General features: G+C 48.2%; 1 protein-coding gene across 2 annotated transcripts in view; it reads right to left on the bottom strand.

The window, feature by feature from the left end:
- MYBBP1A (MYB binding protein 1a) overlaps window positions 1-16,415 on the bottom strand; it is a 678,288-nt gene that overhangs the window by 454,902 nt on the left and 206,971 nt on the right. For both annotated transcript variants that reach the window (XM_078679447.1, XM_078679448.1), the window contains exon 11: window positions 4,272-4,397. In XM_078679447.1, the coding sequence (XP_078535573.1) occupies window positions 4,272-4,397 (126 nt within the window). The remainder of the gene's footprint in view (window positions 1-4,271; window positions 4,398-16,415) is intronic.

The following is a 16,415-nucleotide window of genomic DNA, read 5'->3' as shown; positions in this document are numbered from 1 at the left end:
GCTAGTGATTCAAGAACTTGGTCCCCTCTGCTTTCAGGTTTTCTTCTTCATTGATCCAGGCTTGGATCCATCGAACTTTCCTTCACTGGTCGCCTGCCAGCAACTTCTTCCTTCCAGGCTCCTGGTCCGGCAACGAGATCCCCGACGTCTTTTCAGACCTATGCAGCTGCAGCCCCTGGGCTAGGTAACTTCGGCACTCCGGTGTCCCAGCATAGCCTCACTATCCTAGGGTCAGGATCCACTGTCGTTTTCTTCCTACCAGGTCGGGTTCGCCCGTGAACACTAACTTTGTGAATTCTAGCTTCCATAGACTTTGTCCCGCATCCCGCGTGAGAGTGCACACTCTGCACCCGAGTCCCCTGGGCCTCCTAGTAGTAATCTAACGATTCCCTAGTCCAGTCCTAGCGATTCCAAAGCCTATTAGAACTGTTACTTACCTGCTAGTAATTCGCATTCCACTTTTAGCGTATATGGTTTTTCGTGCCCCTCGGGCATTTGTGTATAACGTGCTAACTTAAGTATTTTCGTAAGAGTTTTGTTGTGTGCTTAGCTCCCTGTCTCATAAAGAGCCAGGGTAGTCTTGTTATAAATAAATACACTGTTTATTTTCATAACAACTTGTGTGGTGTCCTTTCACTGGGTGTTCAAGGGGTAATGTGATGGTAAAACAGCTGGCTTAACACGCCCTCTAGAGTCTTAGCCTTAGACTGCTCGTATCCATGCTACTAGGATAGCTGGTCTATAAGGTTGACTTACAACCAATCATCAATAAGGGTTGTTTGGACTGATATATAGTGATCACTAGAATAGTGAGCACTGCACATCAGGCCAACTTCTCACACTGACACATTGACAGCCCTTTTATTTCTTAGGTTTAAGTAGATAGATAGGAGATGTTTATTGGAAAGTAAATGTTTTATTGGTACACCCCCATCCCTTTTCCTTACTTATTATTGTGGAGTATTACTAGTGGGGATCAAAACAACTACACACCGATTTCCACTACGTCTTCTGACGGCGTGACGGATGTTTATAAACATATTGTTTAAGGTCAACAACGCTGATATGAGATGCCAGCAATTAATATTGCACATTAGAAATAAGGCTGTAACATTTTGAATAGGAGACCGTGCCGTTGCTTACTCTGCAACCTGTTATATTTAGGATGTGAGTGTAATGACACGCAATATTTGGGTCTTTAAAATGCGAAGCAATAACCTACCCACAGATTGTATTACGCAGGTTGACATGTTTTCAAAGTTAATTATTTTGTACAACTATGCAAATTGTAATGTGGAAGCGAACAAAAATTGTAAGGAACAATAACACGAAAAACCAATAAAGATATTTTAAAAAAACAAAATGGAAGAAGGATGCATTTACTTTCTTCACAGAATGTGTAGGAATGTAGGATCTGCTTTCATGGTTACCCCCACTTTTTGCTAGGGTATTCTGTTTTATGACTAGTCTGACTAGGATCCTGCTAATCAGGACCCTGTTACTGTGCTTTCTCCCTAAATTTGACAGTGGTAAGTACTTTGGAACCTTCCCAAGTGGCTACTGGTGTACCCCTGTATGTCCCTAGTATATGGTGTTAAGGTACCCAGAGCATAGCCACACCAGGGGTGTCCCAAGGGCTGCAGCATGTCTTATGCCACCCATGAGAGACCACTCAAACGATGACTACTGGCCTGCCATTGCAGCCTGTTTAAGTTTGTGCTAGCACCAAGTGTGAGGGTGTCTTGCATGAGCAAGGCTACCCAACAAACCCCAGAGTCGATTCTCAATGCTGTCAGCCATTTTGATACATATAGTGGTCATGTGTCATTACGTGATGGCTAGCTATATATTGGCTGTGCCGAACCTGGGCATGTTTGATATCAAACATGTAGGAATAATACCCCAACATAGTTGCCGGTGTTGGAGGTATGATTCCAGGCAAGGGGGGTCTCCTCCGGGAAGCCCCCAGTACTCCAGGTAACAGCCTTCCAGGGTCTGCCAGCAAGCTAGTGCTGCTTCCGACCCCAGACACAATTCTGCCCTCCTCCTGCTGAGCTGAGCTTGAGCACGGGATAGTAGAACAATAAGTTTCCTGTCACAGGGAGGTGTGACCATCTCCCAGACAGAACTTCGTGTATTGGGCTGGAGTGGGGGCGATAACCAGCGACCACAGACTGCTTTGAAGGGCACATTTAGTGCCCTCCTTGCATACTCCAGTTGGAGCCAGTTCAGGTAGCCCTTCGCTGCCGCTCTGGCACGAAGCTGGACAAAGGAAATGGGAGTATCCTCCCCTCTATCCAGCCCCTCCTCTGGGAGGGACCCTTTTATCGCTCCAACCCTTTCCCCAGGGTACCTAAGGCTTACCTGTGGGTGGCTCTACAGAATCGTCGTGGGACAAGATTCAATCCCAAAACCACTTCAACTTCGACTGTATGGGCATCTGGACTTCGCTGGACTTAACCTGGAACAGAGACTGCACCAAGGAAGACTCTTGCTGTTCCTGGTCTCGCTGTTCTGCAAGTCTTCTTCATTGTTGCTACTGCCACGTTCCTCTCCAGGTCTGTGAGAATCAAAGACACCAAAAGGAATCTCCCTTGGAGTGAAGGAGTCACTCCCCTGCATCTGCAGGCACCGCAACCAAGCCGACCGGTCTGCTGCTCCTGATCTCCCACGGACTCTGAAAGGCTCAGCAACACAAGTGGGGGTTCTGCAACTATGACTAGCCTGACCTGTCCTCTCAGCAAGTTTGATGCCAGTATCCCTCGTCAGAACCACTGGAGCAGAACCCCTGTGCACCGTTCAACTTGCTGTTGCCAAGGCTTGTTGGCTCTGTACTCCAGAGATCTTCGGTCTACAGGAAGCTCCAGCCTCCAGCATCTCTTCCTGCCAAGATCTTCATCTTCACCACATCCTTTGCACTGTGGGCCTGCATCTTTGCTGAGCTGCCAGAGATCCTCTTGCGACTCCTTTGCCTTCGGACAGTGGATCCTCTTGAGGGTCTACTTTGGCTTCAGTGGGCTCCCCTGCATCCTTGGGGCCTGACTCTCCTGCAACTGGCGAGTCCCATGGACCTAGCTGGTCCCAATGTTGCACCTTTTTTTGTTTACCACGTCTGTTGCTATTACCAAGTCTGGTTGATGCTCCCGCCCGGGAATCGACCCGCTGGTTTTCAACTACTAACGTGGAACAGCTCATTAACGGCTCCTGGTCTTCCACAGTGTCATCAGCATCTTCCGTCATTGGGGGTCTTTGCTCTTCCGTGCCTCCTGGTCACCTACGAATGTCAAACTCTGTCCCCTATACTTGCAGGTTCTCCTGATCTAGAATCCACCGGACTCTTTCACCTGGGGTATCCACAGTTAGGGGGACTCTCCAACCTTCTGTCTTCCACAAGGATTCTTCTGTGTCCACTGGGAAGAGTCCTTCTTCTTTAAAACTACAACTGTGTCTTACCCATTGACCTTTGAGTACGCTGCTGTGTTTCCACTGTGCACACAGCCTCCCTGGGGTCCGGGGTACTTGCCATGGGTAGTTCCTTGTGTACCCAGCTCTTCTGAGTCTCCTGGTCCTAGTCTCCTGATCCGAATGCCAAATTCAGTCGCAGTTCGCAATTGCTTTTTTAAGATATGGTTTAGTGTCCTCCTGGAGACCACTGTGAATTTGTGCTTACTTACCCGTTTACAATTGAAGTATAGTATGTATTGTGTTGAAATCTCCAGCTAGGAGACATAGCAGTGTGGTAGTAAGCGTGTATAATACATATAAAAAAATGTATAACTACATTGGGATGTTCTTTTTCGTTTAACCTACACTATATAATTAGTTCTGGTAAAACAAGCGGCTTAACACTCCTTCTGGACTAAGCCTGAAGGCTGTTCTCCACAGCTACCACTGGAAGAGCTTTCTATGGTTGTCTATGACTACTTAAATCACTATAAGGGTTGTCTGGATTAGTGCAAGGTGCTTCATTTAAATAGGCGTGCACCATATACTAAGCTAGCCTCCTACAGAATGCTTCTGAAACTTTGCTCATTTTAGGTTTACAACATAATAACACTGTTAAATGTATGTTCTCTGTCACACAAGTGTAGATTTCATGACAGTTAGGACTAGGTGAATATCAGGTAAAGGTCAGATATGTCATAATATGTAAAACATATTAGAATGTGCTTTCTTTTTTATATCTTTGTATGTTTATGGCTGTACTGTGCATTTCTTTTTAGGCTGCTCTACAATAACAAATCTTTGTACAAAAAGAACAAGCACATTACCTAAAAAAGCTGTCTCCACTCAAGGTTCGAAACTTTTCATCAAGAGGTACAGCGAGTTGGGATTCCGTCTCAGGTAAGTCAGGAATTGGTTTCTTCATCTCGAAAAATGTGTGAAAGAAAAGAAACCTAGAGTAAAGATAAAAAAATACAAATTGGCATTAGTGATCTGATAATAGGTGAGATCAAAACATTAAATGACGACAACCAATACAAATACCAATTTAGCCCAGGCACTGCAACATCAAGGGCTTCCTGCACCACTGTGATGGTTTGGTAAATATACTTTAGAATGAATACCTATTATTATATATATGAAACCGGACAGGAACTAGATGAGGAATTTTTTCATACGGGTGAAATCAATGAAATTTTTCGGTCAAAGCCTACTAGACAGCACAGCGGTTTAGTTTGCTTAAGACTACTTGAGGGCATTCTGAAAGCATTCCTGGAAATTACATTCACCAATTGCTTACTATTACCTTTGTGGTCTGCAATTCACAGCTGCTTGCTTTTTATTTGCTGGCTTTATGTGCTTTAGGCTGCCCAGCTTGAGTTTGTCCCTCCCGTGAGCATTCCATTTTTACTGTTTCTGTAAACAGGCCTTTAAATATTGTTCTTATCTGGTCACCTTTGCTGTGCATTCAAAGACAGAGGTCAAATGTCAGGCTCTGGCTTCCGAGGGAGTTTGATGTTTACTTTTCTTTCTTTGATTTCAAAGCAAGAGAATTCATGTAACAATCCTGCTGAGTACCCATTTGAGAGGTTGTAGTATGTTATTTTTTTTAGCACACGACAACAATGAACTATGCTGATATTTCAGAATATATCACAATTAGGTAAGTACAAATGTAACATTTATTTTTTAATTCTGAAGTGGGGTGGAAACAAATATGAATATGACGAAACACATCAATACACTGGGTGATAACATTTCCATACATTACACCATAAAACTGGGTGTCACTGCAAATGTAATGGTCATTTCAATTGAACATGTTTTGTCTGCAATGGCAGTGTGCTACAGTACCATGCATACTCCACACTACATCACTAACTTTCCACCACTCCACTCTACAACATTTTAACCCACTCCACTCTACGACATGCCACTCCAATCTATATTCCACCACTTTAACACATTCTATAACACTCAACCAACACAAATCCACTCCAATCTACCCCAATGTATCCCACTCCACGTCAGTGTAACCCAATCCACTCTACTCCACTCAATTCTACCCATTTCTATCCCACTCCGCTCTGACCAACCTACCCCACTCTACCCATTTCTACCCCACTCTGACCAATCTACCTCACTCTGACCAAATTACCCTACTCCAAACCAATCTAGTCCATTCTAAACTAATCCACCCTACTCCAGTTTACGCTACCTTAATCTAGCTCACTCCAATCTACCCCACTCAACTTCAATCTAACCCAATCTAACACACTCCACCCCAATCTACCTCACTCCACTCTAATACAATCAATCCCAATCAAACCCTTTACACCCCAATACTCAGCACTACATCCAAACCTAAACACCAACCACATTTAGGTGAACCTCAACAAGACTGAACCTTTACTCCTCTCTTCTAAAAGCAATCTACTACTGAGAGAGGCGGCGGTCCTGTTTATAGCAAAACCCGGGAAGGACGAAAGACCGTGCGGGTCTTACAGACCTTTAACGCTTTTAAATGCTGATGCTAAGCTTTTTACAGGGCTCTTGGCAACCCGCCTTGCCCCAAACATGCCTGGATTGGTTGACCCAGACCAATCCGGATTTATCCCAAGTAGACAGGGCTCAGACAATACCAAGCGCACTCTACATCTTATATATAAGTCGGCCCGCTCCCAGATGGAGGCAATGTTTATGTCAATAGACATGGAGAAGGCCTTCGACCGTGTTTATTGCCTCTATTTGGAAACTGTGCTGACAAGGTACGGCTTTGCGGATTGATTTAGAGCATGGGTACTGAGCGAGTATGGGCGGGGTTGGGGGGGGCAAGGGCCACGGTCAGGGTGAATGGCAGGAGCTCGGGGAGCTTTCCCATCGAGCACGGTACACGGCAGGCCTGTCCCATGTCAACCACTTATATTTGCGCTCTATACGGAGCCATTCGTGCAGCGAGTGCGAGATGACCCACTAAATCACTGGCATGAGATTTGGGGAGAGGAACACCTAATTACATCTTCACCCCAATATACTTCATCTACCCATCTTCACTCCAATATACCTCATGTACCCAACTTCACCCCAATATACCTCATCTACCTCACTCTACCTCAAACTACCCAATCTAACCAGTCTACCCCACTCCACCCCCAGTCTACCCCACTCCAATACAATCTACCCTACTCCAATACAATTTACCCCAGTCTATCGCATCTACCCCACTCAACCCCACTCCACTCCGTCTACACCACTCCACCCCATCACCTCACCCCAATACAATCTACCCCAATTTACCCCACTCCACTCCAATTTACCCTGCTCCACTCCAATGCAATCTACCCCACCTAACCTTACTCTACCCCATTAAGTCTACCCCACAGCAATCTACCCCAACCCACCCCAATCTACCCTACCCTACTTCAATCAACCTCAATCTACCCCAATATACCCCCATTCCACCACAATCTACCCCACCACAATCTACCCCATCTACCAGTCACCCCAATCTACCGCACTCCAATACAATTTACCCCAATCCAACACACTCCACCGAAATGAAGTCTTCTCCACTCCACTTTTTCCCACCACAATCGACACTACTCCACTACAATCTACCCCACTCAACCCCAATCCACTCCATCCAATCAACCCCACTTCATTTCACTCCAGTCTACAGCACTCCACTTGAATCTAAACCCTCCGCCCCAATTTAACCCTTCCACCCCACCTAACCCTACCCCAAATTACCCCACTTGTTAGCCCGACTCCACTCGCCCGACTCCACCCCTATATATCCAATCTCCATCAACTTCCATATACCCCACCTACCACTATATACACCACTATATACAACACCACCCCTAAGTAACCCACCTCCATCTACCCCTATATACCCCCACCTCGATCTACCCCTAAATACCCCACCTACTTCTACGCCATATACCCCACCTCCATCTACCCCATAAACCCCCACCTCCATCTACCTCTATATACCCACCTCCATCTACCTCTATATACCCACCTCCATCTACCCCTATATACCCCTCTCCAATCTACACCACTCCACCCTAATGTACCCCACTCCACTCTACCCCAATCTACCCCATCGAGCCCAATCTACCCTTCTCCATTTGACCCCAATCTACCCCACTCAATCTACCACAAGATATCTCACGCAAAGCTACCACAATCTACCCCACTCCACCCAACCTACCCCACTCCATCCAATCTACCCCTACTCCCTTCACATAGTCTACCGCACTTCAACCCACCCAACATAACCCCACTCCATCCAACCTACCCCACTCTGCTCCACTACAATCTACCCCAAACTACCCCATTCCAGTCTACCTCCCTCTCTACCCCAATCTACTCAACTACAATCCACCTTATTCTACCCCAATCTACTCAACTACAATCCACCTTATTCTACCCCAATCTACTCAACTACAATCCACCTTATTCTACCTCAATCTACTCAACTACAATCCACCTTACTCTAGCCCAATCCACTCTAGCCCAATCCACTCTAGCCCAATCCACTCTAGCCCAATCCACTCTAGCCCAATCCACTCTAGCCCAATCCACTCTAGCCCAATCCACTCTAGCCCAATCCACTCTAGCCCAATCCACTCTAGCCCAATCCACTCTAGCCCAATCCACTCTAGCCCAATCCACTCTAAACTTTAGCCATGCTTAACGGCAGCCACACTGATGTACAACATGGCTAAAACGCATTGCCAAAGTCAATAGCTCTCGCATAGGCGTGGCCTACTATCTTTGCCAATTCTCATTAGTAATGTACTTATTTGGCTACTGAAAGGTGAGGACAGACAGACAGATATTATTCCAATCAGAGTTCAACAATAAATCCAGTAAGGCAAAGAGACACTCTACTGTCAGACTTTGAATAAACAAGCAAAATCAATTCAAAGTGAAGAGTGGAAAGGACGAGGTTGAGTCACAAAACTGCAGATAGCTCATATGAGACCTTTTCAAACCTTGAGGGTAATGTAGAAGTTGAAACAGTTGAACACCTTACAATCAGCAATACAGCAGACAGCAATCCCACTGCTCTGCAGAACACATTAAAGTTATATTACAGCCAGGACTTTCTAATTATCAACCACTCCAATCTCAGAACACGTGTTGTGGTCAAAATTCATTGGGTTTGTGAGGCAGAATTTGAACCAAACAGAAGTGTTCAAACAAGTGCTGCACCCAAACTGAGATGTAGGGGAAAATTACTCAAATGTATTAAAATGAGCAAAGAAAAACATTTTCAGAGCACTATGACAAATAAGTAAATGGTCCGTCAAACCAACAGGTCCAGAGGTGTCACCCAAAGTGTTGCGAGGAAAGTCCAAGAAGTAAAAATCCAAAGTTTACAGTACAGAAGATGATTTTAAATATTCCAAACGCGGTAGGGGTCGCGTAACTAGTTTGCATGTAATTTATTTATTTTATTTTAAGAATTTATAGAGCGCGACTGTCACCATTGCAGGCATCCTGGCGCTGACAAAATCCAAACCAAGGTAGAAAAGAGACAGCAGAGTATGCCTGACCAGCGAAGCTAGCCAGGGAAAAGCAAAGTTTTTACCTTTTTCCTAAACTGCAAAAGTTCATTAGTGGCCCTAATCTCGATGGGGAGAGTGTTCCAGAGTTTGGATGCAGTCACCTGAAAGGATCTGCCACCAGCTCTGACCTTCCTAAATCTGGGAACAGCTACCAGTTTAGCATCCGAAGAACGAAGGTGTCTGGAAGGAGTGTACCAGACGAACTTGGACCCAAGGGGAGCTGGGCCACATCCGTGAAGAGCCCTAAACACAATGCAAAGGGCTTTGAATTGGATCCTCTGTCTAAGAGGAAGTCAATGTAGTTTTGCAAGGGCAGATGGACCATGAGATCTCCTAGGCAGTCCCAATGCCAATCTCGCCGCCGCAGATTGAACCCTTTGGAGTCTGTCCAGTAGGTACTCAGGGGACCCGAGCAGGAGGGCATTACAATAGTCCAACCTGCTCAGGATGGTACATCTAACCACCTGGGTACGAGCGTGGGATGGTAACAGGGGCAGAACCTTCCTAAGTGAGCAGAGAATGGCAAAACAGCAGGCCGATGTTTTCTGAACATGGGTATCCATACTGAGCCCATGATTCAACATAACTCCCAGGTTACGGACAGAGTCCGATGGCCGGACAATAGAGCCGGATTCCGGGGGCCAGAAATTGTTGGGAAACGGACGGGGGATCCTTGTTCCAGCGCTAAAAAGCACTTCAGTTTTCCCGGCATTAAACTGAAGCGAATTCGCCTTTAGCCAGCTGGCCGTATTCCTGAGGCAGTTGTGTAAGACCTCCACAGAGATGGACTCCTCTCCTTCCAAGGAGAGGATCATCTGCGTGTCATCGGCATAATTAACAATTCGAATGCCAAAACCTTTAATAAGCGAAATCAGTGGCCTAAGGTAAATGTTAAAAAGGATAGGACTGATGGCAGAGCCCTGAGGCACACCATGCAAGACCGGGGAGAAAGGTGACTGAAAAGGAGGCATTGAAACCGCCTGCTGCCTGCCCTGCAGAAAAGACTGGAACCAGCTCAAAGCTGAGTCTCTCACCCCTGCTTCAAACAACCGCCTTAGCAAGATTGAATATGCTACTTACCAGTATGCATCTGTTCTTGGCATGTAGGGCTGCTAACATTCATATCTAGTGCATAGATCGCCGCCTAGTGTTGGGTCCGGATGATTGCACATTGTTGTCCTGGAAGAGTCTTCGAAGTATCACGAGATAGGTGGCTCCTCCCCTGGACTACAGTGCGCATGGGCATCGGCTCCATCCCCAGATTGTTTTTAGCCATTGTGGCAGAGATGGAGTGAAATAGTGTAAAGGATGTCCATGCTAATGATGAATGCAAGATAGTATCTGCAGCCGCTACGGGCACCGGGGAGGAGGGAGGGCGATATGAATGTTAGCAGCCCTACATGCCAAGAACAGATGCATACTGGTAAGTAGCATATTCAGTTCGAGGCATGTGGGCTGCTAAATTCATATCTAGTGCATAGAAAACATAGCAGTCCCTCCATTAAGGGCGGTTGCCCGTGCCAGCTGCAGAAGCTTGAAAAAGTGTCTTGAGAACAGCCTGTCCTACAGCTGCTTGCTGCTTGGAATGCACGTCCACACAGTAATGTTTTGTAAATGTGTGTGGAGTGGACCATGTGGCTGCTCTGCAAATGTCCTCTAAAGGAATGTTCCCCAGGAAAGCCATGGACGCCCCCAATTTGCGTGTGGAGTGCGCCCTTGGGGGTATTGTTAAAGTGCGCTGAGCTTTTTGATAACAGATTTGGATGCACTTAACAATCCATCTGGCTATTCCTGCTTTGGAAATGGGGTTGCCTTTGTGCTGTGGTGAGAAGGCAACAAAAAGTTGTTGCGTTTTCCTGAAGTGTTGTGTTCTGTCAATGTAGTACATCAACGCCCTCCTAACGTCCAATGTATGTAGCATTCGTTCAGCTACTGTTTGTGGGTTTTGGAAGAATGCGGGTAGGTCAATAGTTTGGTTGATATGAAACTGTGACACCACCTTAGGAAGGAATTTGGGGTTAGTGCGTAGCACCACCCTGTTTGAATGTATTTGGATGAATGGCTCTTGGATTGTGAGCGCCTGCAGCTCACTAACACGCCTGAGCGATGTAATAGCGATGTGGAAAGCCACTTTCCATGTTAGAAATTGAATTTCGCAGGAGTGCAGTGGCTCGAAGGGTGGACCCATCAGCCGAGTGAGGACCACATTGAGGTTCCACACTGGAGCTGGTGGTGTTCTTGGAGGAATGACTCGCTTCAGTCCCTCCAGGAAGGCTTTAATGGCAGGCACCCTGAAAACAGAGAGGTGCCGTCTATTCTGGAGATAAGCCGCTATGGCGGATAAATGTATCCGAATGGAAGCGTACGCTAGATTGCATTTGTAAAGATGTAACAAATAGCAGATGATGTTAGGAATGGATGCATCTAGCGGGTTGATATTTTTGTCAGTACAGTAAATGGCAAACCGCTTCCACTTCGCTGCATAGCAAGCTCTGGTAGTGGGCTTCCGTGCCTCTCTGATGATGTCCATGCATTCAGGAGGCAGGTTGAGGTAGCCAAACTCTAGGACCTCAGGAGCCAGATCGCCAGATTGAGCTGTTGCGGATCTGGATGCTGAATGTCGCCATGGTTCTGCGTCAAGAGGCTGGGTGTGAGATGCAGCCTTTGGTGAGGTACCACGGAAAGTTCTAGAAACGTGGTGTACCATGGTTGGCGTGCCCATGTTGGAGCAACCAGGATGAGAGTCATCGAGTGTTGCTTTAGCTTTCTTGCCACCAGCGGAATGAGAGGTGCTGGGGGAAAAGCGTACGCAAATTTGCCTGACCAGTTCATCCATATCGCATTCCCTTGCGATTCCGGGTGAGGGAACCTGGCGGCAAAGCTTTGGCATTTTGCGTTTTCCTTTGTGGCAAACAGGTCTATCTGTGGATGACCCCACTGCTGGAAGTACGGGTGGAGTACTGATGGATGTATCTCCCACTCGTGCATTTGATGGCTGTACCTGCTGAGCAGATCCGCCATCTGATTGTCCTTGCCCGGGAGGTGTTCTGCCATGAGGAAGATGTTCCTCTGAATGGCCCACTTCCACATGCTCTGAGCCAGATGAGACAGCTGTGGCGAGTGAGTACCCCCCTGCTTCTGGATGTAGTACATGGCTGTCATGTTGTCCGTCCGGATCAACACGACCTTGTTGCACAGATGTACTTTGAAGGACTTGAGCGCCATGAAGATTGCCATCAATTCCAGGTAGTTGATATGCAATCGTTGTTGCTGGGTTGACCACAGTCCCTGCACCGTGTAGTGGAGCACATGCGCTCAGCACCCTTGGAGAGATGCGTCCGTCGTTAGGACAATCTGTGGCACAGGCTCTTGGAACGGTCGTCCCTTGCAAAGGTTGTGTGGATTCCACCAATGCAGAGAGTTGTATGCCCGACCGGTCACCAACACTAGGTCTGTCAGTTGTCCCTGAGCCTGTGTCCATTGATTTGCCAAGCATTCTTGGAGGGGGCGCATGTGCAACCTTGCGTGCGGGACTATGAAGATGCAGGAGGCCATCATGCCTATCAACTGCATGAACACTCTCGCTGGCAGGGAGTGTTGCGGTCTGAACCGTTGGATCAGCGACTGAATGCTGTTGATCCTGACTGTGTTAGGCTGAGCCATAGCAGTCAGGGTGTTTATTGTAGCGCCCAGATACTGCCGCACATAGGCTGGTTGAAGGTGCGACTTTAGGTAGTTTAGCGAGAACCCCAGGCTGTGAAGGAGTTGAATAGTGTGGGACATGTGTGAGGCGCACTGTCTTTCCGACTTTGCTTGAACGAGCCAGTCGTCGAGGTACGGGTAGACATGTATGTTCTGTCTCCTGAGGTGCGCCGCCACTGCCGCCAGACACTTTGTAAACACTCTGGGGGCAGTAGTCACTCCGAAGGGTAGCACTTTGAACTGATAGTGCTTGTTGTGAATGGTGAACCTGAGGCATTTTCTGTGGGACGGGTGGAGTGTTATGTGGAAGTAAGCATCCTTGAGGTCTAAGGTTGCCAGGAAGTCCCCTTGGTTGAGGAGGGGAAGGATCTGTTGCAGTGTCAGCATGTGAAAATGTTCTGACAGTATATACATGTTGAGAGGGCGTAGATCCAGAATGGGTCTGAGGGATCCGTCCTTTTTTGGGATGAGGAAGTACAGGGAGTAGACCCCTGTTCCTTCCTCCTCCACTGGCACGAGTTCGATTGCTCCTTTTTGCAGCATTACTAGTACTTCCTGCTGCAATAAGTGCAAGTGCTCTGCCGACATAGGACGGTGTCTTGGGGGAATGTTGGGAGGAGTGGATGTTAACTCCAAACAATAACCGTACTGGATTAGTTTTCTCACCCACCTGTCTGTGGTCATGGACGACCAGACCGGCAGGAACTGCTGGAGTCGTCCCCCGACAGGTGTTGGATGGTCGGGGGGTAGTGACAGGGAGTCACTGTTTGTTTGCGGCAGAGGAACGGGAGTTGTTGTTCCCTCTGCCCCTGCCTTTGGCACTGTTACCTCGGTAACCCCCTCTACCTTGCTTGGGGTACGAGGATTGCGCACCACCTTTTGTGAATTGTGTTTGCTGTCCCATGTGTCCTCTGGTAACACTACGCGCTACTGAGCGACGAAAAGTGTTGCCCCTGAACTGTTGTGATTGAAGTGCCCCCATGGACTTCGCAGTCTCGTTGTCCTTTTTAATCTTTTCAAGTGTGGTGTCTACATCTGGGCCAAACAGTCTGTCAGGATTGACGGGCTGGTTAAGGATTGTAGTTTGGATGTCAGGCTTAAATCCAGATATACGAAGCCAGGCTTGGCGCCTTAGCATGACACTAGTGTTAATTCCTCTAGCCGCTGTGTCCGCTACATCAAGTGCACATTTTATTGCAGCATTTGATATAAGCTTTCCCTCTTGTATGAGCATTTCGGCCGCTTCCTTATACTCATCAGGCAGATGTTGAAGGAGCTGTTCTAGGGTGTCGTAATGCACCCTATCATAACGCGCCAAGAGTGCTTGTGTGTTAGCAATACGCCATACATTAGCAGCCTGCGCAGCCACCCTCTTGCCGGATGCCTCAAGCACTTTCGACTCCTTGTCTGGGGGAGGAGCTTCACCAGTTGTTTGGGAGTTGGCCCTCTTGCGGGCATTTGCGACCACCAACGAATCCAGAGGCAACTGTCCCCGAATATAGGCAGGGTCCCCAGGTGCTGGCCTGTATTTTGTCTCGATACGTGGGTTTACCACTCTCGCCCTTGTAGGTTCTTTAAAGATCTCTGGCGCATGTTTAAGGACACCTTTCAACATAGGAAGTGTTTTGACTGTTCTTTCGGAGACAGAGAAAGTGTCAAACAGGAAACCCTCTTCCACCGGGTCAGCATGCATGTCTACATTATGATTTGCAGCTGCCCTCTCTATTAAAGCATTGAAAGCTGCTGAATCCTCTGTTGGTGATGTACGTGCCCCAAAACCCTGTGGGTCCTGTATCACCTGATGGCTTCCCTGGTCCCCAGCGTCGTCATATGAGTCCTGTTGTACATCAGGGTCATTGCCAGTAGGGAAGTTGTATTGTTCATCTTGGTCCCCATCCTCACCCCCTGATTGGTTGGGGGAAGGTGTTGGACTCCTCCTTGGTGGAGGGTGAAGAGGTTCAACAAGGGCAGGTATGTCCTGTGATTGCCTTTTCTTTTTTAGTGGAATAACAAAAGACTCCAGTGGCTGGGAAGTGATCTTTCTCTTGTGAATTGTCAGTTTCCCTGTGTGTGCATCGATATAATGCTCTGATTGGTCTTCTGACGCTGTTTGTCGAGGCAAATTAGCACTGGGCGTCGAATATTCCGACGTTCCCGAGGTCTTCGGCACCGTTTTGGGTGCAAACGCATTTGGTGCCACCTTTGGTGGCAGGGTGTAGAGAAGTTTCGTCGACGGTTTGGCAGGTGGCTCCACTGGTTTTGGATCCGACGGCGCAGCCTTCGTCGACAGCATGGCTTTCTCCTGAATCCGTTTGAGGGAGTCGGAGACCTGTTTTGTAAATGAAGCCGAGGGTTTGGTAACCGATGCTTCACGTTCGTCCGCCTGGGAGGACTTCGGCGTGGCAGAAGTAGGCACCGATGAATCCGCGATTCCAACGGTCCGCTGCCCTGTAGCAGTCTTAGGCGCCGACGACGTAGATGCAGATCCGGCATCTTTGTGCCGAGGAGTAGTGGCTCCGGCTTTAGGATCTTGGCCTTTAGTGGTCTTTGCTTCGACCGTATGTTTGGAGGTCGACGCTGCAGTCGTCGAGACGTGATTGACTACCTTCTTAGAGGACGTGTCCTTGGCCACCGTGTGTGGCGCAGGTGACTCGACAGCCTTCTTCGACTTTGGAGGGCCTGAGGGCGACGGAGTCGAAGACGGAGAAGGCTTCGCCATCTTGGACGGGACGTCGGCCATTTTAGACGCCGACGAAGCCGTTTGTTTCGGTTTCGTTTGACGGGTCTTCGGCCACCTCAGGTGTCGTCGAGGCCATAGGTTTCGGTTTCGGTTTCGGCGTGACGCCGGCCATCTTAGATGTTGTCGACTGCAATGGTTGCGGTTTCAGTTTCGATACGCGCAACAACGGCTCCTCCGGTGTATCCGTGGCCGGGCCCGAAGGCGGGGCTGGGGATATCGGTGCAGGGTCGTGGGTAAGGCTGAGTGGCTATCCCGTGACCTGAGCCTGAGTCGAGTAACTTTCGGGGCATAGCTCTTCCTCTGAGCTATCTTCCGCGGCCCCATAGACTTCTTCGTCGTCCCCTACCTCATCGACGTATTCAAGGTCCCGGCCCTGTCCTTCGATGTATTCTTCTGGATCGGCCTCGACCTCCGTCGATGGTGGTGAAATTTGAAGATGATGGCTTAGGCCTTCTTCTGCGGGGTCGTCGAATATGTCGTCGGGTGCCGGGGCTGCGTGTAAGGCTTCGAGGCGCGCCGATGCCCGAGTGTTTTCTTTGACCTGAATTTGGAGCAGGCCATGCAGTTGTCCTCGTCGTGCTCCGGCGAGAGACATTTATTACAAACTGGATGCACGTCGATGTGTGGGTACTTGGACCCACACACGGGGCAGCGCTTGAACGGACTCTGTTCCATGATGAGTTCGTCGGGGTCTTGCTGCGAGCACAGGGCCTCGATGCGAAGAGTAAGAAACTCCTCTGAATTCCGACACGAAGAGTCGGACGATGCTCGGGACCGTACGCAAACAATACCGACGCGAATAACGAAGGCCTTTTGGCCTTAAGGAAGCAATATTTTCGATTCCGACAAGGAGGCGTCGAAATCACATCCGAACCCAATGGCGGAAAAAAACTATCTGGGGATGGAGCCGATGCCCATGCGCACTGTAGTCCAGGGGAGGAGCCACCTAT

This window comes from Lissotriton helveticus, chromosome 3_1 (assembly GCF_964261635.1).
Source record: "Lissotriton helveticus chromosome 3_1, aLisHel1.1, whole genome shotgun sequence".
NCBI classification, from domain to species: domain Eukaryota; kingdom Metazoa; phylum Chordata; class Amphibia; order Caudata; family Salamandridae; genus Lissotriton; species Lissotriton helveticus.
This window is presented reverse-complemented; position numbering and strand designations above follow the sequence as displayed.